This window comes from Ochotona princeps, chromosome 18 (genome assembly GCF_030435755.1).
Source record: "Ochotona princeps isolate mOchPri1 chromosome 18, mOchPri1.hap1, whole genome shotgun sequence".
Lineage (NCBI taxonomy): Eukaryota > Metazoa > Chordata > Mammalia > Lagomorpha > Ochotonidae > Ochotona > Ochotona princeps.
The window spans coordinates 21415893-21441601 of record NC_080849.1 but is presented as its reverse complement, the minus strand read 5'-3'; the positions used below and the strand labels follow the sequence as shown (position 1 = coordinate 21441601).

The following is a 25709-nucleotide window of genomic DNA, read 5'->3' as shown; positions in this document are numbered from 1 at the left end:
GAGTGCTGGTGGGTGGAAAGGATACCTCGATCTTCACCGTAGTGAGCTCTTCAGCCCAGATCTGTGCATTGCAGCCATCAAAAAGATCCTTGCGTTGATCTGGATGCAGCTTTCATGTGGCATAAGGAGGGAGGTGTGGTAGTCTCAGAATTCATGGTAGGACACATACAGAAGAAACTCCTCCAACGGGGGCATAAATAAAAATTTTCTCCTCTTTATGTTCCAATGATAAAATGTATTAACACTGAATTGAGCCAGGTAATTATCTGGTTAGTCCTCCCTCTTAACACAGTTCCAATTAGAAGGCTCATTATAAGTATTGTGATTAAAGTGTCCTAAGATTATACTACATGAAGTCAAAAGTCTCAGGAGTGGCTTTTCAATTTATTAGCTGTGTAACTTGAGTAAAGTTTCAACCTAATTTTCTTACTCCGAAGCAAATGATTACACCTGATCTCAGGGTGTGAGGATTAAAATGAAATGAGATCTCAAGTGTACTTTCTCAATTTACAGAGTGAAAGAAGATAAAGGTCTTTGTCCCTAAAGGACTGATAAACACACACTAAAAAAATACTAATAAGCCTTACATTAAGAAGCAAATGATCCATGTGATATATTCTAGTTATTTTAGAAAGGCCTGACATGGTAGCCTAGCTGCTAAAGTCCTCACCTTGCACGCACCAAGATCCCATATGGGTGCCGGTTCCTTTCCTGGCTGCTCCCTTCCAGCTCCCTGCTTGTGGCCTGGGAAAGCAGTTGAGGACAGCCCAAAGCCTTGGGACCCTGTACCGGCTGAGAGACCCAGAAGAGGCTCCTGGCTCCTGGCTTTGAATCGGCTCAGGTCCAGCCGTTGTGGCCACTTGGGGAGTGAACCAGCAGGCTGAACATCTTTCTGTCTCTCCTTCCTTCTGTATATCTGCCTTTCCAATAAAAATAAATCTTTCTTAAAAAGAATACTCAACCTAAATGGACCGTTTATTGAATATTGAGTTTAGTTTCAAGCACCTATCTTGTTTTTCTCTTTAAAAAATTTATTTATTTTTATTGGAAAGGTAGGTAAAGTTTACAGAGAGAAGGAGATAGAAACAAAGGTCTTCCATCCATTGGTTTGCTCTCCAAATGGCTGCAGTGGCAGAGCTGAGCCGATACGAAGCCAGGAGCTAGGAGCTTCTTTCAGGTCTCCCTCACGGGTACAGAGTCTCAAGGCTTTGGGCTGTTCTCTCCTGCTGTCCCAGGCCACAAGCAGGGAGCTGAATCTGAGGGGAGCAGCCAGGATTTGAACTGGTGTCTATATGGGATGCTGAAGCTTACAGGAGTTGAGTCATCGTGCCAGCCCCAGCACCAGTCTTCTTAATGTTCCCCTCTTGTCTTAATTAAACTTATTGATTTTTAACATCTCCTTCCAACTGATTATTTCTCTTCCTATATTCATGTTCAAGCCTGCTAATATTTTCCAAGCCATCTCCTTTTGCCAGGCTTACATCTTCTACCACATTTTCTCTCTGCTTTACAATTTACATGTAGTAGTTAATCATATTCTTTACTAAAATTAGTGCCAGTCTGAATAGCAAATTTTAAAAATTATATTCTGCAACTGTTTATTCTGAGGACCTGAAACACAAAAATTTAGAAGTATGATGGGCATCAATACATTCCAACTATATTCAACAGTATTGCAAGCAACATGTTTTAGGTTATAACACACATGAACTGAAATCCTCAACTCTTCATTTAGAAAAACGCTTGTCAAAATAAACATTGGGGCTGACACGGTGGCTCAATAGGCTAATCTTCCACCTGCAAGTGCCAACATCATATGGGTGCTGGTTCATGTCCTGGCTGCTCCACTTCCCTTCCAGCTTCTAGCTTGTGGCCTGGGAAAGCACTTGAGGATGGCCCAAAGCCTTGGAACCTTGCATCCATGTGGGAAACCCAGAAGAAGCTCCTGATTCTTGGCTTTAAATGAGCTCAGCTCTGACCATTTGGGGAGTGAACCAGCAGATGGAAAAGCTTTCTGTCTCTGCTCTCTGTAAACCTGCCTTTTCAATAAAAATGTTTTTAAAAAATTAGGTAACATTTTCATCACCCCCAGAATCCTGTAATCACCTACCATGAATGACCTTTCTTTTAGTTTCTACTACAGACTTGATTTTTGTATTTAAATATTTCAGCTAAGTGGGAGCACACGTTGTGTTTTCTTGGTTTTTTCATTCAACAGTGTATTTGCGATTGGCATGCTGGAAGTATCATTTTTATTGATAAGTAATATTCTGAATTTATCCTTTTGTTCATATACAACTGAATTGCTTCTGTGTTGTGATTATTACAAAATAGTTACTGTAAACCTCTTTAATAAGGCATTATACAACTGCCCGGCATGGTGGCCTAGCAGTTAAAGTCCTCGCCTTGAACGTGCTGAGATCCCATAGGGGTGCCAGTTCTAATCCCGGCAGCTCCACTGCTTGTGCCCTGGGAAAGCAGTCAAGGACAGCCCAAAGCCTTGGGACTCTGCACCCATGTGGGAGACCTGGAAGAAGTTGCTGGCTCCTGGCTTCGGATTGGCGTAGTTCAGTCGTTGCGGTCACTCAGGGAGTGAATCAGTGGACGGAAGATCTTCCTCTGTCTCTCCTCCTCCCTGTATTTCTGACTTTGCAATAAAATAAATAAATATTTAAAAAATATTTAATAAAGTAAATCCTAAATATCTACATTTTGCAGGAAGTTCATGCTACTGCCACCTTTGATCTCGGATGACTGCAGTAGCTTTCCATCTTAATCTCCTTTCTATCTTGTCCCAAAACAGGCCTTCTCAGTATAACAGCATTATCTGCTATTGACACAAACCATCTTCTTATTCACAACCTTTCAACTGGTTTACATTACTCCAAAAATAAGACTCGAGTTATTTGTCGGTCAAGAGAACCTTGCCTTCATCTGCTGCCTTTAGCTCTTGTTCGCTTCATTTCACCAACCTTCTTCCTTTACCATCACTATAGCTGCAACTGTTTTATTTTTCTGATGAACTTCTCACTGCCTCAAATTACATTCATCCATGGATTACGGGTACAGTGGTTCCAACTCTCTCTAGATCCCAACAGAAGATAAACCCCACGAAGTCTGAGACTGTTGCTTCCTGCATCTCCATTAGCAAAAACTTTAACTCATAGCAGGTACGAAATAAATATGTCCTACGTCTCAGTGGTAGATGCAATGTAACCACATGGGGAGGCTGAACATTATGCAGACTTGTATCCATAACAGCTAACTGCCAGGCATTTCCAAGCACTGCCGCTACATACTCTTCAGGGTTCGTGCCAGCCTTGCTCTCCTCCGTAGGCTCTGCAAAACTGTTTGCATCTTGAGATTTTACGTCCTATCCACAGCTGAGGCAATTTGGAAACAACACTGACAGAGGAAAAGCCAACCATGAGCCAGAGGGAGCGGGCATTCTTTTTCTAGCATGTTGGAACCAAGTAGTGTGCAGGCTGAAGGAGTTGGAGCATGAGTCATGTTCGTAGTGGGGCACTCCTGAGTGAAGGCGACAACTGCTGAGGTCCCTGAGGCTGCGCTGGCCGTCGCCCTTTCAGTCTGGCTTCCTGCATTTTATGATTGCAGATCCTACATTATTCTCCCAGCAAACTCTGTACCCTTCATTTTAAAAATTAATCAAGTTGGTTTTCCTTAAAATCCATTCTGGGGGCTTGGCGGCGTGGCCTGGTGGCTAAGGTCCTCGCCTTGATCCCATATGGCTGCTGGTTCTAATCCCGGCAGCTCCACTTCCTCTCTGTCTCTCCTCCTCTCAGTGTATCTGACTTTGTAATAAAAAAATAAAATAAATCTTTAAAAAAAAATCCATTCTGAAAAGCAAAACACACATGTTCTCTTCATCGGGGCCTTGACTCGGGCAGCCCTTCCCACGCTCTGTCTTCTGTCATCCTTGTGACAGTGTGAGAGGAATGAAGAAGGGAAGCTTGAACAGGTATAAAACCTCTCCTAGAATCACAGAACAGCAAGCGAAGGGGCAAGATTCGAACTCTGGCCTGCGTGAACCACCCCATGTGGCTGCAGAAAAGGCTGTGTTGGAATAGAGAAGAAAATAGGAAAACAGGGTAAATTAAAATATTGCACAGTGGGGGGGGGGGCGGGGGAAGAATGACAGTGTTTGGGGGAAAATCATATTTCATTCTTTTAAAATGTGTTTATTCTTATTTTAAAAGTACATTTACAGAAAGACGAGAGAGCTCGATCTTCTGTCTGCTAGTTCACCCCCTAGGTGACCGCAGTGATCAGAGTACAGCCAATCCGAAGCCAGGAACCAGGAGCTTCTTTTCAGGTTTCCCATGTGAGTGCAGGGGCCCAGTGACTTGAACCATCCTCTACTGCTTTCCCAGTCCATAAGCAGGGAGCTGGATTGGAAATAGAGCGGCCGGGACACAAATGAATGCCCATGTAGGATCCCAGCACTGCAGGTAGTTTGTTACAACACCATGCTGCCCAAAAATCCATATTTCAATCTGTGACTAAGATCTAGTGAAACTGTTTTTACATTTCAACAATTATGGGGAAAAAGAGAGGCATACCAACACAGAACATCTGTATGATTAAAATAGTGTTTCCTTGCATTAATATACTGAGTTTAATTAATAAAGGAAGTTTATAAAGAACAAGAGGTTAAATATTTAAACAGCTTGGTAAAGCTTGCAAAAGTCAGTGATTTTCTTTTTGCACAGTTGTGATGCTACCACATTAAAGGCATAATAATTACAAGACTGCTGCCAAGACCCAGAATTGAACCAAGGATCTTTAGATCTGCTGTTTAATGCTCTCCCAAATGAGCTATTTTGGCAACATAAACATGAAGCTGGAATAACATATATTCAACAGTGTTTATAGTTGAGGTTTGTCATTTCTGAAAACTACCCCCTCATTTCTGCATACCTAAAGAAACTCTGCTAGGGCCCGGCAGCATGGTCTAGCGGCTAAAGTCCTCGCCTTGAACACGCCGGGATCCCATATGGGTGCCAGTTCTAATCCCGGCAGCTCCAATTCCCATCCAGCTCCCTGCCTGGGAAAGCAGTTGAGGACAGCCCAAGACTTTGGGACCCTGCACCCATGTGGGACACCCAGGCTCTGGGACCCTGCACCTGCATGGGAGACCCGGAAGAGGTTCCTGGTTCCAGGTTCCTGGCTTCGGATCGGCGCAGCACCAGCCGTTGCACTCACTTGGGGAGTGAATCACCAGACAAAGATCTTTCTCTCTTTCTCTCCTCTCTGTATATCTGACTTTGTAATAAAAATGAAGTAAACCTTTTAAAAAAAAAGTTACGATTTTAAAATCCTCAGAATTCACTTTATAAAATATCCTTGTGAAAGAATAAGTGTGATAATTCATTTTATCTAATGGAAATTGGATTGTGTTTTTTCAGTTCCTTAAGAAATATGTGCCATGGGCCCAGCAGCGTGGCCTAGCGGCTAAAGTCCTCGCCTTGAACGCCCCGGGATCCCATATGGGCACTGATTCTAATCCCGGCGGCCCTGCTTTCCATCCAGCTCCCTGCCTATAGCCTGGGAAAGCAGTCAAGGACAGCCCAAAGCCTTTGGACTCTGCACCCGTGCGGCAGACCTGCAAGATATTCCTGGATCCTGGCTTCGGATCGGCACAGCATCAGCCCTTGCGTTCACTTGGGGAGTGAATCATTGGATGGAAGATTTTTCTCTCTGTCTCTCCTCCTCTCTGTATATCTGACTTTCCAATAAAAATAAAAATAATAAAAGAAATATGTGCCTTGAGAAGCACATACTATCAATATACACATCATCCTAACCTATGTTACTTCAGTTATTATTTAGATGATAAGGCAAAAAAGCTTATTGCATAGTTATAAAATGAGAGAAAAATACAACTTTCTTAAACACCAGAGTCCTTATTCTCCTGTGGATATTAATGGTTTAAAAGCAATAAACTGATATATAGAACCCATTTTTAAGGATTGATTTATTTTTATTAGGCAAATGTACAGAGAGAAAGAGATACAGAGAAGATCTTCCATCTGCTGGTTCACTCCCCCATGTGGCCACAACGGCTGGAACTGCACTGATCAGGAGCCAGGAGCTTTCTCCAGGTCTCCCACACAAGTCAGGGTCCCAAGAACTTGGACCATCTTCTACAGCTTTCAGGCCACAGACAAGGAGCTGGATGGGAGGCGGAGCCGGCAGGACACGAGCTGGCACACATAGAATCCTGGTGTGTGCAAGGCAAGGACTTTAGCCACTAAGCTACCACGCTGGGCCCACAGAACTCATTATTTAAGACACCCCCCACCCCCACCCCCAGCAGCTAAGATCCTATTCTAGTGGGAAGTTTGTATCCCAGTAGATATTTGTGTTTGCCACACTTTGGGAGTGCTACTGGCATCTAGTGAATAGAGACAAGGGAAACATAAGCTCCAGGACAGCCCTCTTCCCACGACAGAATTATCTGGAACCAAATGGTGGCCCTTGACTTTTTTTTAAAAGCCTTCCCTAGCCTAGGCGATACTCAGAAATTTGAGTTACTTTCTGAAAATTTGTTGATTTTGAAGCCGTGGCTTTAATTAAAGCAAATTTTAAGTTGGGGTCATATGAGGTTGTGGAAGGAGTTCCCCATCCAGCAGCGGATCTGGCTTCTCTGGGAACCACAGAAGTGTCTGGTGGCAGCCGTGTGTTGTGATCTCCAGCCTCGAGTGTACGTTCTAGGAACAGCTCTGGGACCAAGCGAGTGCCTCTGCGAGTCCCTTCTCTGAGGCTAACACTGCCTCCAGGGCGTCTCTGGGACAAGACCTTCTGGCAGTCACCCTAATCTTCCATGAATGTTTTCACTAGATATAGAATTCTAGCTGGATTTTTTTTCTCTCATCACTTTAAAGATATACACACAAACCTGAAATACTGCCAGTTCTATCACAGAAAACCATAATACGGATAGTGTTGTAATAACACAAATCATGTGCATTTATTGATTTCCCAGTGCCTGTAGAAGTTATGTCAATCTTACTTGGTTTTGAGAGGTAAAGAGACACAGAGAGAAACATATAGACACTAGGTCCCACCAGCTGCTTCACTCCCCAGATGCCCACAGAAGTAGTCAGTATATTGCCTCACAGCGTGTACTCTATCAGGAAGCTGGAAGCTGGAGCAGAGCCAGGAATTGAACCCAGGCACTTCAGCATGAGATGCAAGCATCTTAACCAGGTGCTTAACTGCAAGGCCAAAAAACCTGTTCCTTATGTCTTAACAGGCTAGACTATAGTATATAACAGCATTATGGGGTTTTGTTGTTGTTTAAGATATATTTTTATTATTTTTATTGAAAAGTCAGACGTGCAGAGAGGAGGAGAGGAAGATCTTCCATACGATGATTTATTCCCCAAGTGGCCACAGTGGCTGGAACTGCACTGATCCGAAGCCAGGAGCCAGGAGCCTCTTCCGGGTCTCCCACCTGGTGCAGGGTGTAAGTGAGCCAAGGGATGGAAGATCTTTCTCTGTATCTTGTCTTTAAATCTTCTCTTCTAATTAAAAAAATAAAACTGGAGTCTATCCTCTCAAACTCTGTAGATGCTTTTCCCCTAAACTTAAGTAACAGTCAGAACCCTTTGTTGTCATGTCAACTTTCACAGTGTCTTTACCAGGAGTAGCTTCCATCTCTAGAACTCACTTTGCTTATTCAGAAATAGTAATTCCTCCGATCCAGCTGCATTGAGGGATCACGGCATTTCAGTCATCTCTCAGGCTCTACTTCTACGATTCTGTTTCTCACGACTTCCACAGTATACACAGTCACTTCCTCTACTAAGATCTTGAGTTCGTCAGAGTCAACCATGATCATTACAATAAACTCCCAAACAACTCTTCATGTTGATGCATTGATCTCCCATGAGTCACAGATCATCTTACTGGCACCTAGAATACTCAATCCTGCCAGGAGATTTTCAATTTATTTTGCACAGAATGACCGGAGAAATTCTCTCTCTCTCTTTTTTTTAAGATTTATTTATTTTTACTGGAAACGCAGATTTACAAAAAGGAAAGACAGAAAGGAAGATCTTTCATTCTATTGTTCACTCCCCAAGTAGCTGCAATGGCCAGAGCTGAACCAGTCTGAAGCCAGGAGCTTCTTCTGGGTCTCCCGCATGGGTACAGGGTTCCAAGCCTTTGGCCCATCCTCCACTGCTTTCCCAGCCACAAACAGGGAGCTGGATGGGAAGTGGAGCTGCTGGAGAACCGGTGCCCATATGGGATCCCGTCACAGGCAAGGTAAGGACTTTTGCCACTAGGCCACCGAACCAGGTCCCAGAGAAATGATTACTTATGGAAGCCATAGCTTACGAAATACATTTCTTAAATAATAAAGACTTGAAGTTCAAAATTATTTCTTGACTGTGGAGTTCAGAAAGGAGCTTGTGTTGCAGGCAGGAAAATAGCATGAATCTTGTACATCCTTTTGGGTAACCATATGTATTGTTGGTGAGCAGTGATGTTTTGAATCTTCTTCTGAGGAGTGAGTCTCAACAGTGTGCTTAAAATATTCAGTAAGCCATGTTGCAAACAGATGTGCGGTCCCAGCTGTGTTGTTCCACTTACAGAACACAAGCAAAGCAGATGTAGGCTCCCAGGATTTTCACAATGGTAAATGAGTCTTGGCTGCAACTTGAATCACCCTCTGCTTTAGTCCTTAGCAAAAGGATTAGCCAGTTCTTTCAAGCTTTGAGGTGACACATTGACGTCCTCATTCCAGATGTCCAAGTCCTTGATGGGCTCCTCTTCCAATGTCAGGTGGTTTTATCTACAGCGAAAATCTGTTGTTCATCATAGCCACCCTCACCAATGATCTCAACCACATCCTCTGGACAAGGTGGAGCTTCATGTTACACTTTTATGTTATGTTACAGGGACAACTTTCCTTATACCTCACAAATCAGCCTCTCCTGTCTCAAACTTCTCTGCCTTTATGACCTCTGCCAGAGATTTATTCTGGATCAGATTTAGTTTATGGCAGTGTGCTTGCTGATTTGATTTTTCTATTCAGATTAATAAAGCTCTCTCTATAGCAGCAATAATGTGGTTTCACTTATTATTTGTACTTTCACTGGAGCAGCGCTTTTTTTTTAAGTTGTATTTTTTTTTTTCCATTGGAAAGGCAGATTTACAGAGAGAAAGAGAGACAGAGAATGATCCTCCATCCACTGACTCACCCCCCAAGTGGGTCAGAGCTGAGCCAATCAGAAACCAGAAGCCATGAGTCTCCTCTGGGTCTCCCAGGCAGGTACAGGATCCCAACGTCTCAAGCCATTCTGTGCTGCTTTCCAAGGCTACTGTCGGGGAGCCTGATGGGAAGTGGAGCAGCTCACAGTGGGATCCGAGCAAGCACTCACATGGAATCCCAGCATTTGGAGGTGGAGGATCAGCCAGTTGAGCCACTGTGCCGGTCCCAGGGGTAGCACTTTTAATTCCATTTAGGAATTTTTCCTTTCCAACTTGGCCGACTGGTGCAAGACGCCGAGTGTTTGGGCTACCTTGGTTTTCACATGTCTTCCTCACCAAGCTTAATTATTTCTAGATTTTGATTTAAAGAGACAGACATGGAACACTCTCAATTGAACATTTGGAGGCTGTTAATAATTCCAAAATTTTTGTGTCTCAGAGACTAGGGAGAGAGGGTATGACCCATTAACAGAACAGTCACAACATACCTCATACTTAAAAAATTAAGTCCATCTTTTAAAAAGGGGGAGAAGGGGACCCAGCGCAATAGCGTAGTGCTGAAAGTCCTTGCCTTGCATGCACTAGGATCCCATATGGTTGCCAGTTCTAATCCTGGCAGCCCTGCTTCCCATCCAGCTCCCTGCCTGTGGCCTGGGAAAGCAGTCCAGGACAGCCCAAAGCCTTGGGACCCTGCACCTGCGTGGGAGACCTGTAAGAGCTCCTGGTTCCTGGCTTCGGATTGGCTCAGCTCCAGCCGTTGCAGCCTCTTGAGGAGTGAACCATTGGATGTAAGATCTTCCTCTCTGTCTCTCCTCCTTTCTGCATATCTGCCTCTCCAATAAAAAATAAATAAATCTTAAAAAAGGGCGGGGGGGCGGAGAAGGAAGCTGACTCTGTGGCATTGCACGCTAAGTCACTGCCTGCAATACCAGCATCCCATATAGGTGCCAGTTCATATCCTGGCTGCTCTACTTCTGATCTAGTTCTCTGTTAATGTGCCTAGGAAAACAGCAGAGGATGGGTTAAGTCCTTAGACACATAAATCCATGTGAGAGACTTGGATGAAGCTCCTGGATCCTGGCTTCAGCCTGGCCCCGCCCTGGTAGCTGCAGCCATTTAGGAAGGAACTAACAGACACAGGATTTCTATTTGTCTCTCCTTTTCCCTCTAAATCTAATTTTTGAATAAATAAATAAATATTGTAAAAACTTAGGTTCATGGGCCTGGCACAGTAGCCTAGTGGCTAAAGTCCTTGCTTCGCACGCACAAGGATCCCATATGGGCACCAGTTCTAATCCCAGCAGCCCTGCTTCCCATCTTTCCTGCTTGTGACCTGGGAAAGCAGTCAAGGATGGCTTAAAGCCTTGGGACCCTGCACCTGCATGGGAGACCCGGAAGAAGTTCCTGGCTCCTGGCTTCAGCACAGCTCGGGTCAGCACAGCTCGGGTCAGCACAGCTCTGGCCATTGCGGTCACTTAGAGAATGAATCATCATATGGAGGATCTTTCTTTCTGGTTCTCCTGCTTCTGTATATCTGACTTTGCAATAAAAATAAATACATCTTTTTAAAAAAATGTAAGTTCATGTGAAATCAGCCTGGTGGCATTGTAGACTAATCCTCCACCTGAGGTGTCAGCATCTCATATAGTGCTATTTTCAGTTCCGGCAGCTCCACTTCGGATTGAGCTTCCTGTTAATGGCCTGGGAAAGCAATGGAAGATACCCCAAGGTCTTAGTATCCTGTACCCACGTGGGAGACCCAAAGGAGATCCCTGACTCCTGGTCCCTTGTTTCAGACTGGCCCAACTCCAGCCATTGTGACCATTTGGGAAGTGAACCAGTGAATGGAAGAAGTATCTCCCTGTCTCCTCATCTCTCTATAACTGGCTTTCAAGTAAAAATGAGTAAATATTTAAAAAAATATATCAGGTTCATGGCAGCTGCCATCTTGAGGGCTGGTGTACCACTGAAACAGCAGGCCAGAGGCCTGTGCTGGTGTAAGGGTTGTGGATTGCCCAGGGAAGGGGGTTTGTGGATGTGCAGGAGTAGGAACACTGAGGGATTACTTTAAAGGTATGGGGATGGCAGCTAGGGGATACCAAGATCTAGGCCACTGCACTTGTAGGTAAACAAAGGGCGCTGTGACTGGGTGGGGGCTTAGCACCCACAGGTGCATGTGAAAGCTGAGCCTGGGCCAGTCTGTAGCACCCTCTTGCAGGTGCAAGAGTCAGGATGGATGCAGGCCAGGCCACGTTGGGCCACAACACCAACCAGTTCACATGAGGGCTGGGACTAGGGCAGGTTAAATGGAGCCAGGCTGCAGCACCCACAGGTGAATGCCTAGATGAGGCAGGCATGTCAGACTCAACTGTAGCACCCACTAGCATGTGTAAGACACCAAGTCGGGAGCAAGCCTGGTAGGGGGACTTCGGAACTCTCCTGCTAGGCTACTGCTCCCATTGGTGAGTGTGGGAGCTGGGACTGGGGTTCAACCAGGCTGGTAAGGACTAAAACACCCATAGGCCTGCATGTTAGCTGGGGATAGGGGAGGCCCAGGCTAGGCTAGACCACCACATCCACTGGCACATGCAAGAGCCAGAATAATTGTGGGCCAGCTGAGTTTTGCCACAGCCGCAGCTGGCAAGTACAGGGTCTGGGTGCAAGTCATATCAAGCTGGACTGGAATATCCTCCGGCAAGTGCAAGACCCAGATCTGGGAATGGGTCTCCTAGGAAACTGGGCATTTCTCTGTTGGGCTGCAGCTCCCTCTGGTGGACATGGGAGACAGAAAATGCGCATTTCTCTGCCGGGCTGCAGCTCCCTCTGGGCATTTCTCTGTTGGGCTGCAGCTCCCTCTGGTGGACATGGGAGACAGAAAATGGGCATTTCTCTGTTGGGCTGCAGCTCCCTCTGGTGGACATGGGAGACAGAACTAGGGGTAAGCCAGGCTGGACAAGGCAGCAGCACTCATTGGTACCTGTACGGGATGGGTCTGGGGGTGGGTTAGGCTGAGCTAAATCACAGCACTCCTGAGTGTGTCTGAAAGCTAGATGGGATGCAGGAAGCACCAAACTAGTCTCCTGAACATGTCAGCATGTGCAGAAACCAGGGCTAGGGACAGGTTTGGTGTGAGTTACTGGGGGTTGTCCTGACTAGGCTGCAGTTCCCGCTGGTATGTGTAAGGGCTGGATTTATGGCAGGTTGGTTCACCTAGCCCGCAGCATCGATGGATTTGCATAGGTGATGGGTCTGGGGGCAGAACTGACTAGGCAACTGCATTCACTAGTGGATGCTTAGGCAGATCCTGCACTAACTGGCACACACAATAATCAGGTTTAGGGTCAGCCCAGGTGAGATTTCCTGGGGGACTACCTACCTAACTAGATCACTGGACTCAAACTCCAGCCAGAGGGAAAGCCACAAGATATATGGTATGAGTCGGGACTGTGCTCCTCAGCTGCTGATGCCCGTGCTGTGGACAGCATGCCCAGGTGCACACAGAGGACATGCCAGTCAGCTTATCTCGGCTAACAGAAGATATCAAGTGCCTCACCAGAGACTGGAAAGCAGAACAGGTTGGCCAATTCTCTTGGCCAAGTTTTGCAGCAAGTGTCTGGGTATGCGGATGCCCTAAGGTGGACCTTATCAACTAACAGATCTTGGAAAAATTTTTCTCAACCCTGGAGCAATAGAAACCAACATCTCAGAACTATCAACACCACTCAAGTAACACCCTCAGAACATTTCTTCCCACGTCAGTCTCTAAGGTGACATCGAGTGGCCATCCCCCATCCCTGGAAGCTGACGTAGTTTAACAGTAAGGAGCAGGGCATTTCCTTACTCCCACCCCTGCAGATAGAGGAGAAAAGGAAAAAAAAAGAGGGAACATTTGTCCTACTCACCTTGCTGCATGCTTCGACCCTCCCCTCCCTAATCAGTGGCCTGCATGGGCATACGTAAACAACATTAAAAATTAAATCAAAATTTTTAAATGAGTTCATTATCTTATATGGATGCAGTTTATAGTACCCCCAAGCAAGTACAATGGTAACATCAAATATCAATGATCTTAGCAATCATAAGAGATCTGATAATAAGGTAATAACAGTGAAAATGTTATCAATGTGTGACCAGGAACTGAATTGAAGCCATGACTTTGATAGACTAACTTGATGCAAAGCTGCCACAAACCTTCAATTTGTAAAAAATGTTATTTGTAAAGTACAAAAAAGTGAAGCATAATGAAATAACTTGTCATTTAATATGCTTATATATCATATAGGCCATTCTCTGATGTTATAGATGTTAGTAAATTACAGCTATTATTACTAACAAAAACTGAATAACAAGTCCAAATAATGCTAAATTTGTATAAAATGAAGAGTGTAATCTAATATGTTGTTGGATTTCCTAAACAATTATTGACGACTGTAATAACCAATGTTTCAAAGACGGAGGGGAAGAATGAGAGATTACTGCAAGACGAAAACAGAGCAAAGGAAATCGTAGAGCCCACGTTTGTCCACTTGTAGTGAGAACAGGTCTAACTTGAAGACCGTCAGAGGGAAAGGAAAGGGTGGTGTTTACTTTGCCTCTGAAAAGCTCCTGAGAAGCTGGTATTTCCAGTGGGAAACAGGTTGGGACAAACGCAGGCGTGGACTTCCGAACCTTCACCATATTGGAGGGGCGGGAGGGATGCGCTGTCGCAGCTTAGAGCTGGGAACACCGCAGAAATGAAGGACCAGCACCATGATGTAGAGACTTGAGCCAACTTGAGTCGCGAGCCCTTCCCACCTCCGCTCTGTCAATCATGCCCTGTCGGCCTCCCGATTGGCCAGGGCCACACAAACGTCCCGCATTCTACAAGCTTAGTTCTGCCTTGATTGACATGGAGAGGAATCCGCCCACGGCTGGTGACTGGCTGATGGGCAGAGGCTCTAGCCAATCCCGAGAGGGGCGGGCTGGTTGAGCGTTGGGTGTGGTCCCTCCCCAGCCGGCTTCCTCAGAAGTCCCAGTCAAGACACCGGCTCCCCGTCTCCGCTGTGACGGGTCGTTAGGCCGTGAACGATGGAACTTTCTTACCAGACCCTCAAATTTACGCAGCAGGCGCGGGAAGCGGTAAGGACAGTATACACAAACTAGAGCCGAGCCAGAAACTCCTCCCCGGCTAGTTACCGGGCTTGTCTCCGGTCGCCATGGCGACATCGTCCGCCGCCCGAATGGCGCACGCGCAGGCGCAGTGAGAGGCCCCAGGCTCCGGGGGTTAAAGCTGGCGGGAAGGGAGGAAAGAGGGTGGCAGAGTGAGACGCGGAGCGGTGTGAAGTTTGAGATGGGCTGGGCTTGAGAATCTTGGTGACAATAGGATTAATCTGGGATAGAGAAGGGTTTGGGCGTTACGGTGGGTTTGATGAAAGGGAAGACATGGCAGCTTTGCGTTGGGGTTGGTGGGGGAGGTGTAATTAGGTTGCATCTTGATGGGTAAGTGGGTTTGAGGAGTGGTCATTTTGGGATTGAGTTCCAGCACAGCTCCGGATTCCACCCCGCTGGTGAAGTGCACCCTGGGAGACAGGAGACGATGGCCGAGCACTGCCCTGCCACCTGCATGGGAGCATCTGGATTGGATGTCCGGCTCCCCCTGCTGTGGGCCACCGTGTGTGTGTGTGTGTGTGTCCGTCCTTCTGCCTACCTTCAAAATAATAAAAGAATAAATTGAGGGGGTGGGGGAAGAGGAGGAAAGCATTGTGCTGGAGTTGGAACCTACTAATCTTGATTTAGCACTCCATGGACACAGATCCTGGGTATTTAATTCCCCCTTCTTCCTTTTTCTCGGCTTGTCTATAATCCTTTTCAAAGCTGTAAAGTTTATATGAATTTTACAATATATCCAGTAATCTTGATGCCTTTGTCATCTAACACTGACCAGCAATACTTTCCACAACAACAAAACAAGAGTGAAGGATATACCAAATAATGATGGGAAGTTTAAAAAAGAATGTTTTTGGCTGCCAGCACTGTGGTACAGTGCTAGTGATCCTGGAAACCCGTACTGGAGTGCTGGTTCAAGTGGCTATACTGCCTCGGATTCAGCTTCCTGCTAATGCCTGTGAAGGCAGTGGTATTTTATTTTTCATGTTATTTACGTAGTTAACAAGGATGTATGCCCATGAAGACCACTGAATCAGGTGGAGAGAGTTGAGGTATGGGGAGAGGGTGGGTGGAACAAATGTTTCCAACTTTTTTCTTCCCTTTTTTTTCTGTATCTGGGTTGGATGGAAAGGAGGGACGGGGAGGGGGCTGCTCCTAGCTTCCAAACTACATCAGTACCTGAAGATCAGGGATATTCACTTGACGTCACTTATAAACCCTGATGTGGAGAAGAATGTTCCAAGGATACCACTTAAGTGACTTGGATAGTTCTGAAACATTATTGGTCCCATTGCTCCAAGGTTGAGAAAATCCACTCATCCAGACATTGCACTTTGATGGCTTTATTTTATCCAGTCTAAAAGCAAGGAATTGTGTTTATTAGGAATCTGGGGGAAGAAATTACACTACAAGTGGGGAAGGTGACCTGGTGAAATGGCTATAAACACAACACATTGTACTGAAATACATCAGCCAGTCGTTTCTTAAGAAACAGTATAAAGCAGATAAGTTTTTTGGAACAGAATATGAATGGCATTGCACGTTGACTGATGGCTTAGCCTCTATTGTTATTCTGAAGAATCAGTCTCTCAATTGAGAATGTATTGCTGTATTACCTTTTAGCTTTCTGTAACTGTGAAAAATCTGATTCGGTTCTTTCTTTTTTTCCTGAAAGCTGTTAGGACTATGTCTTTAGCATCCCCAGGTTCTGAATTTTCATGAAATTGTGGTTTGTTAAGAATCCTTTCTCATTCACGTTATTGGTATGATATTATAAGACATCACGTCAGGGAATTCATGCACTCAAGTCCAGAGAAAATTCTTGCAATATTTCTGTGAATAAGGCATTCTCTCTTTCTCTCTCTCTCTCATTTTTCTCCTAGTCATTGGATGTTAGACTTCCAAATGGAACTTTTCAATGTGTGTGTGCTTTTTACGTTTCTTAGCTTTCTTGGTTTATTTGTCAAGAGAGCTGCTCAACTTTTTATTCCATTTTATTTTCAAGTTTATAATTTCTGATATGACATTTTTATTTCTTACTGGTTGTCTGAGTGTCTCTCTCTTTTTTAACACAATACCCTGTGCTTGTGAGGGGCCATCTGTGGCTCCTCTTCTATCACAGAGGAACATGCCTGCCTGTTTTTCTTCCTTCTCCTTTTCTCTTTTCCACTTCCCTCCTTCCCTTATTTTCGTTCCTTCTCTCATCCTCTGTGTTTTCTTCATCTGCTTTCATTCGTATCATTTTGTCTGTTACCCCTCAAGTTCTTCTTGGCATTTTTGGCCTATGACTTTTTCTTGTGGGAAATTTTTCCTTAAAAGTAAGTGTCCCTTGGCAGTTTGTTTTTAAGAATGAAACACTTGCCAGTGAATTATAATTGTGTCTAATAAAGGTGGTCTTTGAGGCCTAACCAGTGGTGTGTCAGGCTATTCCTCTGCCCTGTGGTGCTGTCATCCCATATAGGTGCCAGTTCATATCCTGACTGCTCCACTTCTGATCCAGCTCTTTGCTTGTGCCCTGGGAAAACCATGAAAAAAATGGCCAAGTCCTTGGGACTCTGCACCCACGTGAGAGACCTGGAAGAGTCTTCTGGCTTCAAATTGGTCAAACTCTGGCCATTGCAATCATTTTTGGGAGTGAAAAATCTACATTTCAAATAAGTATAGATGAATATTTGAAAAAAAAGTGGCCTTCTAATTTAGATGACCAATCCTGGGCTTTTCACTGAAGGATTCCGGAATCCTAGGACATGTAGGTCTTTTCTTTGAGGTATTCCATATCCCCAAGAGGAAATCCTCTAAGATCTTCAGGGAAATGAGCGCAGAATGAATTGATGTATCCCTGGTGGCGCCAAACAGGGACAGACAGTTGTGCAGTTGAATAGGTGGTGGGCAAGGGGTGTTGGGACCTTGCCTCTCTGGTTGGTGTCTGTGTAGACTTCCACTTACTTGCTCTTTCCTTCCGATAGGGCTGGTACCCTCAGCCCAGAGTCTCTGCTGGATTTTTTCACTGAGAGTCAACTTCCAGACTTCTGACTGGGTAGAGGAGGTGCTCTCACTTAGTCAGGGTTGGAGAGGAAATCTGCTTTACTGTGTTCAACTTGCCTGTCCTGTTTTACTGCTGCTAATGCAGCACCTGGTGATACCTAACGTAGGTGGTGCTCTCCTTTCCTTTACATTTTTAGGCTTCTGTCATTGATATCTGTTTGCTCCTTGTTTGCTTCTTTCTCTGTAGGTGTTTGGCTTTTTTTATTATATTTAAAATTTTCTTAGATTTTGGCTTCTTTCACTTTCCTAAGTCAGTTGACATTTATCTGCTAGCTTTTTATAATTGGTTTTTGAATATATCTGTTCGTTGTCACTGCTCCTTCTGGATTCTTTAACTTTGACAGGTCACAAATTTTTATTCTTTTCTTTTCTTTCTTTCTTTCTTTCTTTCTTTCTTTCTTTCTTTCTTTCTTTCTTTCTTTCTTTCTTTCTTTCTTTCTTTTCCTTCCTTCCTTTAAAACAGATTTATTCATTTTATTTTAAACACAGAAAGTACAAAAGATGGCAGAACAGAGTGAGGACAGATTTAAACAGGCAGAAAAGCATTAGGGTGAAACAGAGAGGGTATGATCCCAGGAAGCAGGAGAGAGTAGGCCAAAAGCAGAGGGACACCTGGAGACCTGTGGATATGGGGAAGCAGCAGAGACAGCAGAGCAGTGTTGCAGTGGCCAGATACCCCAATAGTGATCAGCAGTCAGTGATGGAAGCTCCAATGGTGGCCAGGTGGGAAGGGGAGTTTACCAAGAACTCAGGAGGTGAGCACAGATATAGAACTACCCATCCTGCTTATTTACTTATTCTAACTATGATCAAGAGCAGAGTGGCAGAGCCCAAAGAGGCAGGTGCAGGAACAAGGTGGATTTCACGACCCATACCACCACCAGTGCCACATCGTGCACCATTTTGTATATTGAGGAAAAGGCTGTAGGGCTGGAGGGACAACAGTGAGCTGTGCATGTGCTAAGCCACATAAGAACTCACTTAAAGCTTGCACATTGCACTAGTCTCTTAGAGAAAATGATACTGACTTGCCATTTTACAGGTTCCACCAAAAATAAGCCTGGGTGGCACCAGACCTAATGGCCTGCGAATTCTGGCAAGACGAGCTCTGCTCACAGTTTAGGACAACTGCTGCCTCCCTAATCCTGGGTACTGCTCAAACCCGGAGTGTGAAAAAGGCTGAACAGGAAACAACATGGCCACAGTGAGGAATCACAGGGGTAGAGAGTAATGAGCCAGGAACTGAGGTTAAAGACTATGATGGAAGCCTAGCACAAGAACCTGGGACTGAAACTTGCTGGAGAGAGTGGCACAAATGACTGCAAATGAAGAACCAGGTACTGCATAGGATCAGTAAAACTGACCTGCAGACTGAAGGCAACACAGATTAAAAACTGGCACTTAGGAGAAGAATCTGCTAATCAGAGTTGGAATGACCAAGAGCAAAAGAAGAGACAGAGGCATAATGAATATTACCGGTACCTCCTCCACAAAGGAGCAAAAGTCTTTGTCAGCCTTAGTTAACTGAAGAAGAAATCAAGGAATTTGGGGATAAAGCATTTAAAAAACTGGCTATAAAGCTTTTTTTAAAGACCTACCTTTCTTTCTTCCTTCCTTCCTTCCTTCCTTCCTTCCTTCTCTTTCTTTCTGTCCTTCCTTTCTTCTTTCTTCCTTTCTCTCTCTCTCTCTCTCTCTTTTCTTATTTGAAAGGCAGATATAGAGAGGGGAGGAGAGACAGAGAGGAAAACCTTCAATCTGCTATTTTATTCCCCAAGCAGCCACAATGACTGGAGCTGAGCCAATCTGAATAAAGGAACGTGGAGCCTCTTCAGTTCTCCCACGCAGGTGCAGGGTCCCAAGGCTTTAGGCTGTCCACGACTACTTTCCAAGGCTACAAGCAGGCAGCTAGAGGGGAAGCGGGGCTGCTGGGGAATAGAACCAGCACCCATATGGGATCCTGGCGCATGAAGGTGAGGACTTTAGCTGCTAGGCTATCATGTCAGGCCCTCGTTATAAAGCTTCTTACAATGAGAAGCACATACAGGAGTTCAAGGAACTTAAGAAATATTTTACACAAGAAGTAGCAACAATGAATCAAATTAAAGCTGAAATATTACAAATTAAAAGCACAATATAGCAAATGAAAAATTCAGTGAAAAGCTTCAATAACAGAATGAGTGAGGCAGATGAAAGAATCTCAGAATTTGAAGAATCTCCTGCAATATTGGGGAAACAATCAAAAAACTGAAAGAGGAATTTTGTCAAACTAAGAAAAGCATTCAGGACTTAAGAAACACTATTAAAAGGCCAAATAGAAGAGTTATGGGATTTCCAGAAGGCACAGAAAGAGAAGTTGTGTTTAAGGATGTATTCAGTGAAATAAGTGGTAGCATCCCTAATATGGGGAAAGAATTCGGTAATAAAATTTATGAGGGGCACAGGATTTCCAATGGGTTGACAAAAGCAATTTTCACTGTGACACATGATAATCAAGCTCTCTTCAGCTAAAGGTAAGGAAAAGATCCCTAAATATGCATGTGAAAAAAAATCAAGTAAACATAGAGGAACCCCAATCAGACTCACAGCTGACCTCTCAGAAGAAACAGTACAGGCCAGAAGAGAATGAAATGACATATTCCAGATTCTAAAAGAAAAAAATTGTCAGTCAGAGTAATTTACGCAGCAAAGCTTTCCTTTGTTTTTGAAAATAAAATAAAATTTTCCATAGTAAAGGAAAACTAAAAAAATTCACTTCTTCCAGACCTGCCCTATGAATGTTGGTTAAAGATGTCCTATTGACAGAGAAAAGGAATAGTACCCACCAAAACCAATGGCAAAAGTGGAGAATGTCCCAATAAAACAACAAAAGAAGACTAAATCAAATAATGAACAACCCCGTTGCTAAATTGACAGGACCAAATGATTACTATCAATACTAACCCTGAATGTGAATGGAATAAACTCATCAATCAAAGATCAAAGATTTTTAAAAAAACTATAAGAGACATATCTCTCTAACAAAGATAAGCGGAAACTGAAAATGGAAAGATGTAAAAAGATATTTCAGGCTAAAGGAAAAGAAAAATGAGCTATTATGGCCATTCTTATATCAGATAATGTAGACTTTGACATCAAAAACATTAAAAGAGATGAAGAAGGACACCACATAATGACCAAAGGATCCATTCAACAAGAAGAGATCACCATAATAAATGTAGGTGCACCAAATGCCAGGGCATCTAGCTACCTGAAACAAATATTAATGAACTTAAAGAGAGAAATAGATCCAAATGTAATAATAGTTGGGGACCTTAAACACCCTAACAACCTCAGTGGACAGATCAATGAGACAGAAACTCATTAAGGAAAGAATGGAGCTCACCCAGACTCTAGAGCTCACCCAGACTCTAGAGCTCACCCACACACTAGAGCAAATGGACTTGATTGATATCTATAGAACCTGTCATCCTACAGACAGAGAATACACTTTTTTTCACCAGTACATGGAACTGGATTGATCATATTACAAGCCTCAGCAAATTTTTTAAAAATCAAAATTGTATTATGCATCTTCTCAGACCATCATGGAGTGAAATTGGAGGTCAATAAGCCAAAATATCTCAGAAGATATGCATATACTTGGAGACTGACTAGTCTTTGCTAAATGAACAATAGGTTATAGAATAAATGAAAGTGGAAATAAATCACTTGAAGCAAATGAAGGCATCGTTACAACATACCAAAAAACTTAGGGGACACACTCAAGGTAGTGTTAACAGGACAGTTCATCTCAACCAATGCTTATGTGGAGAATGTAGAAAAGCACAAGTATCTGAGCTAGCCATATGCTTGAAGGAGCTAGAAAAACAACTGCAAATCAACCCCGAGATTAGCAGGAAAAAAGAAATAACCAAGATAAGGGAGGAAATAAACCAAATACGGACCAAAAGAACAATAAGATCAGTGAATCAAAGAGCTGATTCTCTTAGAAAATTAACAAAATAGATTCCCCACTAGCCCAACTAATAAAAAATAATGGAGGGAGAAGATGCGAATGAATAGCACCAGAGATGAAAAAGGAAATTTAACAACAGACACCTCAGACATAATAATCAAGAACTATTACAAATAACTATGTGCCAACAAATCAGAACACCTAGAAGAAATGGGTAGATTTTTGGACACATACAATGTACTAAAATCGAATCATAAGGCAATTATTAATCTAAGTAGACCTATAACTAGGATAGAGATTGAATCAGTGATTAAATCCTTTCCAACCAAGAAAAGTCCTGGAGCAGATGGCTTCACAGCAAAATTCTAAAAATGTTTTAGGAAAAACTTACCCCAATCCTCCACAAGCTATTCCAAATAGCTGGAAATGAGGCAATCCTTCCAAACTCTTTCTATGAAGTCAATATCAAAATGCCAAAGCCAGATACAGATACAAAGAGAAAGAAAATTGCAAACTGATATTTCTGATGAACATAGACTCAAAAAATTCTCAACAAAATGCTACCCAAAAAGATCCAACAACACATCAGATGGATCAGTCACCCAGACCAAGTAGGATTTATCCCCTGCATGCAGGGTTGGTTTAATATACAAAAATTAATAAACATGATACACACATGAAGAAATTAAAAAATCAAAACCATATGATATTCTCAGTGAATTCAAAGAAGGCAAGTGGTAGCATCCAACACCACTTCATGCTAAAACAAATAGGCAAAGAAGGAACATTCTATAAGACAATTTAAAAAGCAATATATAAAAAACCCAACGTCAACATCACACTAAAAGGGAAAAGATTGGAAACTTTTCCACTAAGGTTTGGACCTAGGAAAAAATGTCAAGGTTTTCATGATTTATTTTATTTTTATTGGAAAATCAGATACACAGAGTAGAGGAGAGACAGAAAGGAGAATCTTCCATCCACTGATTCACTCCCCAAGTAACTGCAACAACTGGAACTGAGCCAGTCTTAACCCTGGAAACAGGAGCCTCTTCCAGGTCTCCCATGCGGGTGCAGGGTTCCAAGGCTTTGGGCCATCCTCTGCTGCTTTCCCAGGCCATACGCAGGGAGCTGGATGGGAAGCGGAACCAGCGGGATTAGAACTGGCGCCCATATGGGATCCCAGAGCATGCAGGGCAAAGGCGTTTAGCCACTAGGCTATGGCACCAGGCTCGTGATGTTCACTTTACCTTTGGTATTCCATATAGTATTGGAAATCCTTGCTAGTGCAATTTTGTAACAAAAAGAAATTAAATAAATTCAAATTGGAAATGAGAAATTAAAATTATCCCTGCTTGCAGACAGCGTGATTCTCTACACAGGAGAACCAAAAGACTCAATCAAGATACTATTGGAATTCATAAGAAAATTTGGCAGAATAACAGGATGCAAAATTAATGAACATAAGTTGATGGCACTAGTATATACAATTAACTCCATGACTGAGAAAGAGCTTTAAGTACAGTCCCCTTTAAAATAATAGCAGAGAGGACTCTTAAATACCTTGAAATTAACCTAAGCAAAGATACAGAAGACCTTTATGATGAAAATTGCAAAACAGTAAAAAAAAAAAAAAAGAAGAAAACATTAAAAGATAGAACATTAAAGCTTACCATGTACTTGGATCGGCAGGATCAGCATCATCAAAATGTCCATATTATCAAAAGTATATACAGATTCAATGTGATCCCAATCAATATTCCAACATTCTCAGAAATAGAAAAGATGATCAAAAAGTTCATCTATAAACACAAGAGACCATGAATAGCCAAAGCTATACTGAAGAATGAAGATCAGGCTGGAGGAATCACCATTCCAGACCTCAGCATGTACTACAGGTCAGTAATCAGCAAATAGTCTGGTACCGGTACAGAAACAGAAGATTGATGGAACAGAATACAGATACCAAAAGGGAGCCCACACATATACAGCCAACTACTCTTTGACAAGAGAACTAAAAATAATCCAGGGGAATAGTTTGGGCTCTTCAGTAAATGCTTTTGGGACAGTTGGATAGCAGGCTGCAGAAGTAAGAAGCAAGACTTGCAACTTTCACTTTGTACAAAAATAATTTCTAAATGGATCAAGGACCTAAATCTGTACCCACAAATCATAAAACTACTAGAGCAAAACATAGGAAGCATTCTCCATGCTATAGGAATTGGGAAAGACTTCTTAGGAAAGTCCCACAAAACACAGGCAGTCAAAGCCAAAGTAAACACATGGGACTATATCAAACTTAAAAGCTCTTGTATAGGAAAGGAAATGATCAACAAAGTCAAGAAGCAACCAACAGAGGGGAAAATCTTTACACTCCACACAAGTGGTAGGGTACTAATATCCAGAATTTACGAAAAGCTTCAGAAACTTAGTGATAGCAAAACAAACAACCGTGTGAAGAAATGGGCAAAGGAAAAAAAAGATGTATTTTTAAAAAATGTCAAATGGCTAATAGACATAAAAAAAACGCTCAGGCTTCCTTACTAAAAGTGAAATACAGATAAAAACCACATTGAGGTTCCAACTAACTCCAATGAGATTGGCCTACATTCAGAACTCTACTAACAACAGCTGATGGTGTGGACATGAGGAGAAAAATACTCTACTTCACTGTTGGTGACAGTGTAGGCTACTACACTACTATGGAACTCAGCATAGAGTGCGAAGAAGACCGAAAATTGATATGCCAAATGACCCTGCTATCCCTCTTCTGGGAATATGCCCAAAGGAAATGAAATCTGCATACAAGAAAGTGACCTGTGATTATTTATAGCTGCTCAGTCTACAGTAGTGAAGATGTGGAAACAACCCAAATGCTTGTTGAAAGAGGAATGGATAAAGAAGCTGCCGTACATCCGCTCTGTAGACTACTATTAAACCACTAAAAAAAAAAAAAATAAATAAATAAATGAAATTCTTCCATTTGCAACAAAATGATACCAAGTGAAATAAGCTAATTCCCCAAACGGCAAATATGTCCTCTCTGATATAAAGAACCCTTCATGCAAAATACAAAGTCATTGGGTATATATAGGTAAAGATGCATGTAAATATAGTCATTAGAGGAATTGTATGAAAAAGACCATCATATTGAGAGATGACGACACATGGAAGCATGTATCTCCACTCCCGAATCAAAAATGAACTCCCAATGAAACGGAAATTTATCTTGACAATAGGATGCTTAACTTTCTGCCATTTTCTATACCTAAAATGTCAGAATACACTTAAATAGGAGAATGATGGACTTATGACTGGTTTTGAAGGACTATACTATTGTAACAATATAGGGGAAATCAGTGGGCATGGGAGGATGGAGGAGGTATCAGGAGGGGAAATCCCTGAGCCTATGGAACTGTATCATAAAATAAATAAATATTTTTCAAAAGAAAGCATTATACAGAGAGATATATATCTTCTATCTGCTGGTTCACTCCCCAAATGGCTGCAGTGGCTAGACCATACTATAGTCTAGACTATTGCTGGAACATGCAGTGGTGGTTGACTACTTCAGCTGGGCCAACTGAGGCTGGGAGTCAGCAGTCATTTTGGGCCTGCCATGAGGATGAAGGGACCCAAGGTCTTGAGCCATACTCCATCGTTTTCCCAGGCCGTAAGCAGGGAGCTGAATTGTTAGTGGAGTAGCCTGGACACGATCTGGCACCCATATGATGTGCCAGTGCTACAGGCACATTATTAGCTTGTTATACTACTTTGTCAGGAGCAGATTGTATTTTATCCCATAGGGGATGCTTCTTTGCAGCATACTACAGTTTGCTGCTTTTCTGCCTTTCTTCCTAGTCTCCTTTCTTTCTTACATTTCTAAGTCTTAAATTCTTGCCAGTTCCTTAGGATGTAAATGTGTCTTTCTTTGCCAGCCCCCTTTTGATGCAGTGCCCCTCTTTGGTAGAGTGAGAAAACATCCTTACATCCCCCTTATTCCAGGAAATTATAATTGAATATTTGCTTGGTCATTCTTTCCCCACATCAGAGCAAACTACAAACTCCTTGAAAGTAAGAATTCGACAGATTTCTTTTCTGACTGATACGTTGATCATGTTTTTGTTTAGCTTCTCAGTCCTCAGTGTGAACAAATATTAAATACTTGGGCTTTTACAAATTATTTTCATTTATTTGAGAGGCAGAGTCATAGACAAAGAAGACACAGAGAAGGAGAGAAAGAAAAAAGGAATTTTTAAAAAAGATTTATTGATTTTTTATGGAGAGACAGATAGTGATTATTATCAATGCATAAGAATGATTT

General features: G+C 43.0%; 1 protein-coding gene across 4 annotated transcripts in view; it reads left to right on the top strand.

Annotated features, from left to right (window-relative positions):
* The window catches only part of KATNAL2 (katanin catalytic subunit A1 like 2), a 210540-nt gene that overhangs the window by 102959 nt on the left and 81872 nt on the right, over positions 1 to 25709 (top strand). For 2 of the 4 annotated variants that reach the window (XM_004579515.3, XM_058677016.1), the window contains exon 1: positions 14186 to 14358. In XM_004579515.3, coding sequence (XP_004579572.3) covers positions 14308 to 14358 — 51 coding nt within the window. In that variant the 5' untranslated portion in view covers positions 14186 to 14307. Of the gene's footprint in view, positions 1 to 14185; positions 14359 to 25709 lie in introns of those variants that run through there. The other 2 variants (XM_058677015.1, XM_058677017.1) reach the window with 2 other exon arrangements.